Source organism: Patagioenas fasciata, chromosome 13 (assembly GCF_037038585.1).
Source record: "Patagioenas fasciata isolate bPatFas1 chromosome 13, bPatFas1.hap1, whole genome shotgun sequence".
Lineage (NCBI taxonomy): Eukaryota > Metazoa > Chordata > Aves > Columbiformes > Columbidae > Patagioenas > Patagioenas fasciata.
In genome coordinates, this window is record NC_092532.1 from 16,731,419 (window position 1) to 16,745,084 (window position 13,666).

Consider the following 13,666-nt stretch of genomic DNA (forward strand, 5'->3'; position numbering starts at 1 on the left):
CAACAAATGTGATTGTATTGATGTGATTTGTTCTTGATAAATCCACAGAGGCTATTACTTATCACCTTATAGTATACCAGCTGCTTACAAATAGGATTACAGCTTTATTTTTAATTTTATCATGCACAAAAACTGAATTAAGGCTTAATAAACTGAAGCATGATTAATTTTGAAGAGGTAGTATTTGTATAACTGTTTACCTAAGGGACTGCGTTGTGTGTTATGTCATAGCTGTTGTCCTCTTAAAATTCCTACACAAATTTTCTAAATACAGTGAGCCTGTTGAAGTCCTCAGTGCCCACTCTTCCTCCTCCCATTGCAAACACTGTCAACAAATGATTGCAATACATCCCGTAGGTGCAGAAATGAGGAAATTGCACCTGGCTGTGTCGCTTCTTACCAATCCAGGATTTGATAACATGTGCCTCAAGGCAAAAGTATTAGTAGCATCTGGGGCTGGGAGATGGAAGCATGACCAAACTCTTTTCTGAAACCATGTTTCTCTTGATGACATTTCCCTCTTCACTAGGAGGAGTTTATCCATTTTGTCTGACTTCTCAGTTGTAGCTGATTTTATGGCTGATCGTTTTGCTAAATTTCTAGGTATGTGGAAAATACAAATTCTCCCTTTATAATGCAAGTATCTAAGGCTAAGTAATGTTAAATATAGTTGCTGGTTAACATTTCTTAGTTATTGCCCTTGTTTCTCGCAGCATGGTCTCAGAACACACCATACAGACTCTGGTCATCTGCTGGGGATGCTCATTCAGAGTAAACGTGTGAAGTTAAAGGAATGGTTTCACTACCAGCTCCAAGTGTCCACCCTACCCACTGACCCAAACCTGGCTTCCTCAGCAGCTGATGAAAGACTCTTCTTCGGGGGCCTTATGGTACCGAAGCCAGACTCAAAAATCTCAGTATCTTTCTGTAGGGCTGGTCTTTAACTTCATCTGGCAGAACTGGGTGCCTCAGGTGAACCATATACACGTTCCAGTGTCCTGAGCCTGTTGCAACATGGGTAACACACCATTTTTTCTACTTGTCCACTTGCTTCAACTCCAGGAGCTTTGTTTTGTCTGAATCCATTTGAAACAGAGAGGGAGAAAGCAATCTAACAGTTTCCTTTTTTGATGAGGAACAAAGAAAATTATACATTAGAATTAATATTTGCATGCATGTAGGATGTGGGTTTTTCACCAAATAGGTTGGACACAATGGTTTTATATTTTCACTGACTGCTACCTGCTGAAATTGAAATGGAGTCCCTGAAATGAATGACACTTCTATTGTAAAGCTGGTGTCAGACAGAATTCTGGCTCAATATGTCCAAATATCAGCATTTCAGCATTATGTCAGGCCACATTGCAGTCTCCGGTTAATACTGCTTAATTCTAGGAATCTGTTTGAGTTATTTTACCTTTTTTTTTTTTTAAGTAGTGAATAAGCTTGTACTACTTGCATCTTGAAAATTTTCTGTTGGACTTTTCTGTAGTTACAGGAACCAAAGCTGAGAAGGTTTGTAGGCTCTAGTTCAACCCTGAAGATTTTGGGGTCTGATGGCAGCTTGGATTAGGATAACTGAATGACAGGTATTCTGCAGCTTAAAGATTTCAGAAATACCAGATTCAGGATGTGCCCTGTGCCCCTGTGGCTCTGGCTCTGCTTGTCTGCATCCTGGCACAGACTCATCTCACGGGCAGGCCTGCAGAACAAATCCAGGGACTGGAAGGGTGAGCCTGCCAGGCTCCAGTTGTATGTGCTTAGGGAGCGTGTACAGTATTATCTGCTGGAGCACTCTATGTTGTTGTGTTTTGCCTCTTTGATTCCCAGGTGGAGTATGGGAATGCAGAAACAGGGTAATTTTATCTTTGGAGTAGATAACCAAATTTACAAGCAGAACATATATGTATTTTGTTTGTTTTTCTCCAGAAGCACAATGAAATGGTATAATTTGAAGAGCTGAAACCACATCCGAGATATAAAACTTTTCAAATGTTGAGGTCAGTATTTCCTTGTAGGTTTTACATGACATCATTTTGTGTACATGTCCTTCTAATTACACAATACATGACACAATGTCACAATTACGCTAAATAATTTGTCAAGTGTGGCATATTACATTTCTAACTAACTGGTTGTTTTTTTGACAAAAGTAATTCTTGGAAGCTGGTCCCTCTCCATTTGCTGCTGTAGTTGCATAGCAGTGAATTCCCAGCTTGCAGGAAAAGGGAGGATGCTGTGCAATGACACTCCAGAGGTGTGAGATGTACCCCTGCTTGTGCTGTGGTTCCTCTGTGATGTTGCAATTCCTTTAGCTGTTTGCAGATGGTTGTCATGTTTCTGTCTCCTCTTCCAACTTAAGATTGTGATTTACGGGACTGTCAAATACTTTTAATGGTAGCCGAATCACTGGGAACTCTATTCTGAATATACTGGGTGTTACATCCTGGGGAACCACCCTGAACGCCACCGGATTCTATGTATATCAAAGCAGGTCCCCAGATTAATTAGCAGATACTTTTGATCTGAGCTTGTGTAAATGGCATATTTTTAAAAAGTTATGATGAGAGAAAATTTGGATTTTCATGGTGATTGCAAAACGTATACTGGTCAGCAAAACAGCCAGACTTTATTGGGCGTGAAGTGCTGAAGTCCTTCAGAGACAGGATTGCCTGCATTATTAACATGAAAGGTATTTTTCATTTAGCTGTCTCTTCAGAACTAGTACTGAAACACTAGGAAATTACTTGAAAGCAGAAAATCTGGCACAGTTAATACAGATCACAGCCAGAGCTTCCCAACACCATACATAACCAAAAATTGTCTTAGAATGTGAATCATTTGAATAATGAACAGTGCTACCAGCTCTGTGAAGGATAAAAGCACTTAATACGTAAAATAAGTGTCATCTGTCGGTAGCTGAGAAAATCTTATCTATGGAGGACACCTAGGCTTCAATAGCTTTAAAATCTCTCCTTCCATCTATATGTTATATACTTTTTTCAAGGTTGAAGAAGGGTCATTATTGTTCTGTCACTTGTCACTTTGGTTGACAAGAAATGTATTGCTTGCTCCTTTAACTGGGGAACTGGCTACTGTGTTCCTCAGATACACTTGAACTGCTCAGGAACCCTCTTCAGAGAATTTCTTTTTCATATGGATTTTTATGGTTTTTGGTGATCAGTGGCAAGAGTGTCCTTGATAACTGCAGCTGTGCAGCATGGCCCCTGAGGATGCTGCCTCGTTTGGTTTGCATGTACATCATGACTCTACAGAGGCTGTGTGGGAAACTGTCTTTACTTCTGACAAGTGGACCTAACAAATCAGAAGGGTTAAAAAAACCCCACTTCATTAGCCATGAAAATTACTTAATATTCTGAATTTTCATGTAGAGTCTCTGCACTAATTATCCCTTTGATAGCAGTAAGCATTAAAAACATTGCCTCTCTTCTAAAGATGCAGAAAATGAAAGACAAAGCTTTTGAAATGTCAAATATTAAAAATTATGTTTTGATTTTTGGTATCTTTATTCCCCTTATCTGAAGAGCTTTTTATTAAATAAACATGAACTCTGTTCAGCAACTTCATAAAGACTGTTTAGTTCTAAAGGAGAAAAAGTAGCTAGCTGAGAAGAAACAGACAGGGCTGCTGCTTCCTATGGAAGAGGCGCAGATGAAGGGCAGGCACGAGGCTCTGCTCTGTGGCACAGGCTTGTGCTTTGCTGCTGAGGAACGTCAGGAAACCTCAGTTGTGAAGAAGGGAAAAGTGGGGCTTCATACATTTTTGGAAGGGGAAAGGTGCCCTGTTAGCTCTGTGAAATCTCTGAGGTTGTTTTTTGTTTGCACTGACAAACAGTTCAAGTGAAAAGGATCCAAAGCTGAGAATATGCCCTGATAAGACTCCTAGAGTGGAGGAAGTCAAAGTGGAAATGTACAGATGTTGTAAAGCCCAGTAAGTGATTGCTTCTTAGGGATACAATGAATGTGCAGAATCTAACAAAATACAGTCTTGTTTTGTGTACTTCCAGCCCCTTTGGGCTCGCTAGCCATGAAAGGGTAACGTTACCCATTTGTACGGTGGTAATGTCTGTAATTAGTGGCAGTGCTGAGAGCTCCTTCCAAGGACATCTTAGCCCACAAGGTAATTATGAGCTCATTACTGGCAACCAGCACATCACTGTGTGAAGGTTTACCCTTGCTGGAGTCACGCTTCCCCTTAGGGAGTTTGGGCCTTCTTGTCTCAGACAATACAGTAATCGGACATTATTCCTTGCAAATCACAGCGTCACTGTTGGAAGGGACCTCTTGGGCTGATCTTGTCCAATGCCCTTACGCAAGCAGGGTTGCTCAGAGCTGTCCAGTTGGATTTGAATATCTCCATGGATACTCTACCACCTCTCCAGGCGATCTATTCCAGCGTTCAACAGCCTTCACTGTAAAATAGTATTTTAATGTGTTCAGATTAAATTTTATGGTTTTTTAATTTGTGCCTGTGCTTGCACAAACTGTGAGTAGTTTTGGATAGTTGAGCCTGGTAATTTATTTCTCGAATTCTAGTAAATCCTAATTCTTTTCTAAGGCACACTTGGCCCATTATGAGTGACTTTTTGCCACTTTAAAAGTACAAAGCCTTTAACTGAAGAGAGGATGGAGACTATCCCATCTGCATTGCCCAAGAATAATACGTCAACTTCTTTAACTGTTATGTCATTAGTCTGGTGAGAAAGAGGCACTGCTGTGTTTACAGTAAAAGCTGCAGTTTTGTCCTCAAATGCATTCAGTGTCATGGTGCTGCATTAGCTGTAGATTGGTAACATTTGATCAAGGCAGTTTGATGTATTCTAAGTAGCGGCTTATTCTGTGCAAGTAATTTTATGTGCAACCCTTTAAGTGCAGCTGTGACATAACTACTCCAGCTTTTGCTGTGTTGTCAACTCAGAAACTGCCCTGTGGACATAGTGATAAAGTGCAGAGCTCCAATTTATGTAATGGTGTAAAATGTACACTCAAGAACTTCTGTAGTAGTCATCTTTGTTTTTACTGAATTATCTGAGAACAGGTGAGCTATATGTATCAATATTCTTTTGTTCTGGAAACAGCAAACCTTGTTTCTCCTCAGGTACTATCAGCAATTAATTGTTTTGTTTTGTACTGGTAGGACCAATACTGGTTAAAAGATCTATTTTGGGATGCATTTGTTTGTCTGTGCCTTCAGAGTCAGCATCAAGGTAAGAGGTTTCAAAGTTTTGGCCTTTGTTGAGCTTAGCCTATGATTTTCACACAGAGTCTGATGACGACACCACCTTTTGCTACACCTAACATTAGAGATTAGTCCAGGCTCAGTGGACCATAAAACTTAGATTTTACTTTTTTCTCAACTTATTTTGGAAAAGTATCACAAATTTACCAGTGTCCTAAGCACCTGCTCTGATGTTTATATATGTGTAATATCATGCCTTATCTGCAAGTAAAATCATGTTGTAATTCTAACATGACACGCTGATTTTTGTCCACATCATCAGAAAATTAAATTGCTACCATTCTAGGTAAACAATTATAAACTGCTTCTGAACAATGTCAGAGTTTTCTTTCTAGGTATGTTTTTATTTACTTTTTCCTTCACTTCCTTTGAAAATAAGCAAACAAAAAAAATATACACTGGAAGGATTACATCTCATAGGATTCTATATTGAAACTTATGCCAAACACTGTTAGAAGTTCCTAGTGAGAACTTTTTATATCTTTTTTTCTTCCTATAATGAAGTAAAAAAAAAAAAAAAAAACAAAAAAAAAAAAAACAAAAACACAACACAAAACAAAAACAAACAAACAAACAAAAACCACACAAAAAACAAGAAAATATGTGGTATTAAGGAAACAATGGCTTTGTAGTTCAGTGTCTGTCTTGAATCAGCAGCCCTGCAGGAGGGCTCCATAAACCACTCTGGGTCTGCTGTAATATCTCTTTAACTAGCACACTAGAAGTTAGTACACAAATAAATACACATTGTTGTAAGTCAGGAAAAAGTGCTCACTCTTAAGTTTTTATTAAAATTGAACACAGGGAAGTATTCGAACATACTTCTGGTTGAGAATCTAGACAGCTAATATGTTTTCAGGATCATCTGGCTTTACAGTATTCCAGAGTCTCAGTGTACATTCACAGGAACACAAAAGTGAGCACCTCATTATTCAGCCAACAACAACGGTATCATCACCAACAAACTGGTAAGTCGGGACCTCAAGGTTATAGGGAGCGGGACCTTTCCTGATTCTGCCAGAGGCATCGTAATGGGAGCCATGGCAAGGGCAGTAATAACCGCCAAAATCTCCGGAGTTAGCAATGGGCACACAACCAAGATGAGTGCAGACACCTACTAGTATGACCCATTCTGGTTTCTTTACTCTGTCTAAGTCATGCTGAGGATCCCTCAGTTTAGACACATCGACTTCAGCTTCCTGAGTAATCTCTGCCTGGGTTCTGTGACGCACAAAAAGGGGCTTCCCTCTCCACTTGAAAGCCATGTTCTTGCCTTCTGGAATGTCAGATAACTTGATCTCAATCTTAGACAATGCTAGCACGTCAGCAGAGGCACTCAGGCTGGAAATAAACTGGGTGACAACGCTCTTGGCAGCATATGCAGTTGCCACACATGTCGTTGCAGTTAACAGGTAAGAAAACCCTTTTCTGGCTTCACTGCTGCTTTGAGAAGACGTGGTGGAATCAAGCACTTCTTGACGACGATAGGCAGAGAAGTCGGGTACCGCGACATCATTATGGACGCAACGAACGCTGGCAGGTGCTGCAAGAAAAAGAATATGAAACAACAATGCTTTCAGGTAAAAAAAATATGATGGTATTTTAAGTTATACCTTTCAAATAGCATTTTTGGAATAATGGGTAAAAGCTATTGCAATGTCTGGGTAGCATTCCAGTAATTATACATGTTTCTAGTATCTCAGTTAGTACTTGCTATCCTGTTACACGGTCAGCAAAACACCTTTGAGGGCAAGTGAAAAGATGCAATTTCCAAGTGCTGAAAGAACACACACACAAAGCCAAACTCCTCAGTAATAACGGGCTGGACTGATTTGCATTTCAGGGAGAACCACCACCCTTTGGCCAGAAGTCAGTTCTGCAAGAACAACTTGGGTGGAAATTGACGTGGCTGATGCTTTTCTGAATACTGCATGAATGGGATGGCAGGGGCAGGGATAAAGGAATTCTAAACGAGGAAACAGTGATGGTTTTGACATAGTCTCCTGTTTGAGCTGTTTGCTTGGAACTGTAAAACGCACTGTGTTCTTACTGCACCTCTCTGCTTTGATGCCACTCAGTTAAATCTACTACTGAACTAAATAGAATTTACTTGCATCTTCCCAACTGCAAAATCAATATCCACCCAAAAGTCATCACAAGGAAGCAGCCTTTCAGGTGCCCTTAGATCTATAGTCATAACTCATGTTATCATCATGAGCACAGCCTGGACTCAAATACTGCATCAACTATTTTTAAAAAAAGGTAAAAGTCAGAACGCCTCAACTAACGTGGGACTCTACTTCTCCCAGCCTACCAGGCCGGACACCGACCCCGAGGACACGCTCTCCAGCCGCTGCGGTGAGTCCCGTGAACTCCGGCCGGGCCGTGCCCGAGAAGCGCTGACGGAGGCGGCAGCACCGGCGGGCCCCATCCATGCGGTGCCCCGGGACCCCCCGCCCGCGCCCCCGGCCCAACTCCCGCCCGCTGAGCCGAGGGAGATGCGGCCGCCGACCACCCCCGCCCAAGCGGCTCCCCCAGAGCCCGGCCCGCCCCCCGGCCCGCACCGTTAAGGCTGGCGGCGGCGACGAGGCCTCCCCGGGCCGACCGGCCGCTCATCGACTCCCGGCAGAGCAGAGGCCGCTTCAGTTCCAGCGGCACCTTCTCGGCCCGACGCGCCACCGCCGGCGCCAGCGGCTTCAGCGGGCCGGGCACGGCGTGCGCCGCGGCCGACAGGTAGGGCGCGAACGGCCCGGAGCGGGCGGCAACGGACAACATGGCGGTGACAGCGGCAGCGGCGCCGGTCACAGCTGCGACCTTCCCGGTGGTGCGGCAGTGCGCATGCGCGCTGACGTCACGTCGTCGCGCTGTAGAGACGTCACGGCAGCGCCGCTGGGTGACGGTGTTACACGTCACGACGCAGGCGCCGCTGTCGCAGCTCTGAGGGGGAGCGGCCGTCGGGTCCGGCTCCCGTTACTGAAACGTCTCGGTCCTGCCATGACCGCCGCTGCCCGGCGGGGGAGGGAGAGCGCCCGGGAACCACTTAATAAAGTGCTTAATGGAGCTTTGTGCTGCGGGACGGGTCGGGTGGTGACGGCGAGGGGACTCGGGGGTTGGAAGTGACACAAGGTGGGATTGACACCGGGTGGGATTGTGAAGTCGTGGTTTAACGTCAGGTTGGATCTGGGGGAGCTGGTGGGAAGGGGGGAGTGCGGCGGGTTGGTGACGCCATAGGTGTCACGGATTGTGACGAGCCCTGTGAGGCTGAGGGGTGAGCAGGACACAGACACGTTCCCTCGCCAGGACAGTGCTGTCTGTCCCTTAGTCGGGAACGGTAAGAACTGATTTTAATTCTTTACCTCGTTCTTAACCTATCATCTCCCAAGCATTTGCTTTAATCTGAAGGTACCGTTTTCCTTTTCCAAAAGCCTGGTTACATTAACATACTTTGGTGTGTAGATCTTGAGCATGAAGAAGACTTTGAGCAACTGTGTACAGTGTCAAGCACAAAAGGGTCTTGATCTTTGCTGAGTTTCGGGTGTTATCAGCAAACAAATTCTGTTCTAGAGTAGCCCAAATTCATGACAATTGCTTTCTTTTTAGAAGCTACTGTGTGAAAGTCTCCCTGCTCACTTATCTCAGGTGTAAGTTTCATCTCAGGCTCCCTCTAAGGTTTCCTGGGTCCAAATCATTGACTTCCTCTTCAGTACAGTTAGAGTAACTTAGGAGTAGTGATGTGGCTTATCCCACTGTGCCTCTTTCCTGCTGGGGCTGGGACTGGCTGGGGAGGTTTGTAGCAGTTTTGTTAGTGGTGTCATCTCCAGAGCTAGTTCAGGGTTTGGTACTCTGAAGAGACCTGTTCACATGAAGTGCTTTGGTTGGTGATTTTCTTCTTGGCATTATCTCATTTTTTTCAGCTTGTCATAGAAAATTGGCGAGTGATAGATTTTGCATCAAGTTTGAGAAATGCAAAGCATGTTTTACAATACACTTACGTTAATAACCATGTTTCTGTGGGCACCCTTCAGCTGCCACAGCTTCAGTGTTTTTGTTGCTCATGAGCACGTTCAGTCTGGAGCTCAAACTGCTGGGGAAGTTAAATAGTTCCCCAGAAACTCATAATCAGTGATTAGCAGGGTGAAGGAACACAGCAGCTGTAATTATTGCCAAAAATATATTTCTTCTATTTTCAATCACAAACATGGGCTGAGATGCAAATATTTGAGTCCAACTTTTATCTTTGCTCAGATCAGTTTCATTCAGCCATGTGAACAGTGTGGGAAGCTTGCTGCTGTTGTACCTCTAGATCTGCGCAGTCAGCATAAAAAAACCCCACCCTCTCCCACATACCTTAAACAGGAAGAATGTGCAAAGTTGCTTTCCTGACAATAGAATGGATTATGTTTCAAAAGTTTCTGCTGTATTTTTGAGGAGCAAAAATTAAATGAAAAGCTCTGTTCCTAGGAATTTTTTTTTTTTTTTTAGCTGATGATGCACACTTCTTGAAAATATTAATACTGAAGAAAATATTTTGGTAGATTTAAATATTCTGTTAAGAATATTGTGTATCTGGTCTGATAGACAGCAATAGATTTGGCTTGACCTGCCAGGATAGTCCTGAAATGGTTGATGGTGTTACTCTGTGGAGCTTATCAAAGGAAAATAAAAATACTTTTTTGTTTTAAAAATTACTTCTTCTAAGATGATATGCCAGCAGCATGCAAGACAGAAATATTTATTCATTTGTATGTATGGTTTGTTTAACTAGGTAATTTCTGTGATTCTACCCTTTTGACTGCACTTAAAAACAGTCTGACAGAAAACTATGCTACTGTCAGCTCCTTCCCCCATGCAGCACGCAGCAAATGGCATCCTCCAGGCAAGTTAAAGCCAAACCCACTCCCAGGGGCTCTTCTGGAGGTGGTAGTTCAGTTCATAAAATGAATCTTGGCAGATACAGGCCATTGACACTGGGGAAGGGCGGCACTTGAAGACACAAGACGGTGCAAAGCTGTAGTTGTGTTTCCTCCCTTTGCAGCAGGGAGGCTGTTGGCTGCCCCCACAGAGCTCCAGCCTTGAACTACAGACCGGCTGCTGGCCAGGCAGCAGCGCTGGGAGATGAGGGGTGTCTTGGACTCTTGTTGGAAGCACCAACAAAGTCCTTCCTCTGGGCAGGGTTCTGGTTCTCTCAATATGGGGTGACGTTCTCACCCAAAACTTGTTTAGGTTAATTGCAAGGATAGGAGGACAACAGATACATCACATAAATGAATCCTGGACTGAAGGAAAGATCTATTTTTCCACTAAAACTAGGGTGAAAAAGTAAATATCTGTGGGTTGTTTTGGTTGGGGTTTGTTTGGTTTTTTCTCCCAAATATTTTTTACTTTATAGCAACAGTCTCATGCTTGACTTCTCACAGCTTCCAATGCTAAGATTTAGTTTGATATTAGGTAGATACACTAGTAGGTGTGTGCCTGCTCCAGTCAAGTCTCTTAACTGTTTCAGTCTTCTAGAATTTTCCTAAAATGCAGGATAAACTTAACACAGAGATATGTTGTGAAGGTATTTGAGCTAAACTATCTAGAAATCTACAAGTTCTCAGCTCATCAGCCCAGTCAACTTATGTAAGGCTGTGAAGCTTTAGTGTTTCATACTGGTTCTATAAGGAGTTATGGTTTTGAAATTCAGCTGTAACTAATGGCATTTCTATTAAATTATTATTGTGCATTAAAAAAACCTGTAGAGTTATAGGTGAGGGACTGGCCTTACTAAGGCTTATTTAAGGGTTTGACTTTTTCATGTAAGTAATTCACTGAATCTTTAAAACTGTTGTCTGAAGTGTACTGAGATATGATAGTTCTAATTAAGCGGGATGGATCATTCTAGCTCCAGTAGTATTGATCTATAATTTATTTTTTCCCAGCAAATTTGTTACATCTCAGCCTGGGTAGATAATGATTTACCCAACTCAGCACACTGTACTGTTGGTAACTGTAGTTAGTAGTGATGTAGTAATTATGCCATAATAATGTTCTAGAGAAAAGGTAATTTGTAGAAGCTGTTAGGGCTGTGAATCCATGTATAGGTGGCAATAAACAATATTCAAGCAGGAGGAGAGGAAACTAGGAAGACCCACCTGGCTGCCATTTCAACAGCACAAGTTTTACAAACATTGTTTCATTTAAGAGCTGTAGAAATGTGATCTTATTTTCTGTTCTCTGATAGATTACAAAATTATCATGGTCGTGGTAAAGATCCAAAAGAACCAAACAATGTCTAATGGGGCAACAGACGGTTCTACTAAGGGCATCAGATAATAGTCTGCTGTAGGTATTTGGTGTTTCACCATGAGACTGAGGATCTGAGCTAATGCTTGTAGAAGGGTTTGTTACCAGTTGTGGGGTTTGGTGATTATTTGTTCTTGTTTTGGGGGTTTACGGGTTCTGAGTTTTGACAGTGGTGTAAGGTTTGAATTTGCTATCTCAGCTCAGCTGTTTGGGATGGGGCGCGGCCCATCTGTGGTCAGATGATGGTTAAAAGATGGAAATATTCCAGAAAAAAGGCACCTCTTTCTGTTATTAGAGTCTTAAAAAAGAGCAATTTTAATTTTAAAATGACTAAACATATTCTAGTGTGTAGGTGTTTCTTTAAGAACTGCTGTTAGGCTTATGTTCCCGAGTATTGACACTGAGCAAGTGTTTTCCAGCCACATCTGAAAATTAAATGCCAATATAGTATTGTGTAAACCATCTAAACAGATCTCTACAATTGCTTTTCTGCAGTCACAAGAGTGTTAGCCTCATGAAAATTTATACTGCTTAATGTCCCCCACATTTTAAAGGAAGTTAAAAGTTGGTTTGTGTTAATACAAATGCTAAGATGTCAGGTCTGCAGTATTACAAAATAGTTGCAGCATATTGTTATAATGCTTTTGGGCACGTGCAGTGCTGCTTCAGTGCCTTTACATAATATTTTATTGTTGTGTTTATGCTTTCTTCAGATATTAACTGCAGAACTTGGCTGGCTTTTTGCTAAGATGTTGGTCACCCCAGGCAATTTGGTCTTACCAGAAAGTTATCTTTCTTTGAGTTCGTTGCCATCTTGTGTTATTTTTATGCTCTGAAAAGTCAGTGCTACTAAGTTTGTGTTTCCTACTTTCTTTCCACTATACAGCCTTTCATTTAAAAGTGGTTTCTTACAAGAGTACTTCATACTTTTAATATAATGGTAGTCTTTTTTTTTTGTATAGCTACGTTTTAATTTTCCTGTGTAAACTTTCCAAAATAAGGGATGTATCTTTAATGTTGTGCAGCCTGTTGGGCTCTACAGCCTGTAGACCTGGGAGGAGACCCTCCAGTTCATTGACTATTTAGATAAGAGCACCCTCCTGCTAGAGTGGCTCCAAGTATCTATAGGTAGTTCCTTTGCAGGATTAACATTCATTACAGTGATTTCTGTTTTGTGGTACTAGGAAAGCTGCTAAATAAATTCGAAGGTAGATTCGTGTATGCAATACTGTTTGTTTAAAGCTGAAATTGTAGAGACTTTTTGAAATGTAGCTGATGTTGTTCTTTGGAGCTGACCTGTCACTTTGAGAAGTCACAAGATGTGATCAAAAGGAATGTATATGAAAAGTGAGGGTTAAATATTTCTAGTAAAAATTTGTGAAAAATTTACTAACATTTGGTTGGTCAAACATTCCTCCCCCACTCCCCAAAATAGTTGAAATGATAACACCTCTCTGCTGCAGTCTTGATCTAAATTCAGCTTTTTCCAGTCAAGGAAGAAATAAGTACAATGAACAAAGTAGAAATCTGATGGCAGCTTTTAGTACTCTATTAATGCAGGAGTAATAGGCAGGAGATCTCAGCTTTAGCAGCCATTTTATTAGAAATCTTTTATCTTCCTGCTTGATAAGGCAAAGATATATTGCCCTGAGTAGAAGGGCATGGAATATCTGGCTCTGGCAGACGTGCCCTCAATGTTTTGAGTATAAAACGAGATAAATACAAAGAAAGCACATTTCTCCTCCCTGCCCCCAAAAACCGGAAAAATCAAAGCAGCTGAGGCATTCCACCAGGCAGGAAGAATGGGATTTTCTGAGTTTATTGTGGAGGGGAAAGAAAATAAACCCACTGAAGTGAATTAAATAAAAATAAAAAGACCAAGCTTGAGATTACGTCAAAGATTTACATAATTGTCCAGATGGACAAAGAGAGTCTTATTTATGTGAAACTGATAAGATCTGATCACATAAATCAGAAATGGCAACAAAAAGTGTCCAACCAAGCAGAAGCCAAAGGCGAGATGGTAATTGCATGGGGCAACATCAAAGGCTGCTCAGCAAGGCCACAACCAAAGGCCAAATGAAGTTGCCTGGAGCATCATCAAGGACAGCTTGTACCAGCA

At 41.9% G+C, this 13,666-nt stretch overlaps 1 protein-coding gene and 1 long non-coding RNA gene across 3 annotated transcripts in view; one reads left to right on the plus strand and one right to left on the minus strand.

Annotated features, from left to right (window-relative positions):
* Nucleotides 1–6,006: 6,006 nt before the first annotated feature.
* Nucleotides 6,007–8,097, minus strand: UQCRFS1 (ubiquinol-cytochrome c reductase, Rieske iron-sulfur polypeptide 1). The gene is made up of 2 exons (XM_065848652.2): nt 7,824–8,097; nt 6,007–6,802 (listed from the first exon to the last, which is right to left on the minus strand). The coding sequence occupies exons 1-2, from the start codon at nt 8,032–8,034 to the stop codon at nt 6,192–6,194; spliced, it is 822 nt and encodes a 273-aa protein (XP_065704724.1). The 5' UTR covers nt 8,035–8,097; the 3' UTR covers nt 6,007–6,191.
* Nucleotides 8,098–8,177: 80 nt separating this feature from the next.
* Nucleotides 8,178–13,666, plus strand: part of LOC136107181 (uncharacterized) — a 223,080-nt gene continuing 217,591 nt past the window's right edge. Inside the window, exon 1 of one of the 2 annotated variants that reach the window (XR_010652248.2) lies at nt 8,178–8,307. This is a non-coding gene — a long non-coding RNA (uncharacterized lncRNA). Of the gene's footprint in view, nt 8,308–8,518; nt 8,591–13,666 lie in introns of those variants that run through there. The other variant, XR_011741224.1, reaches the window with a different exon arrangement.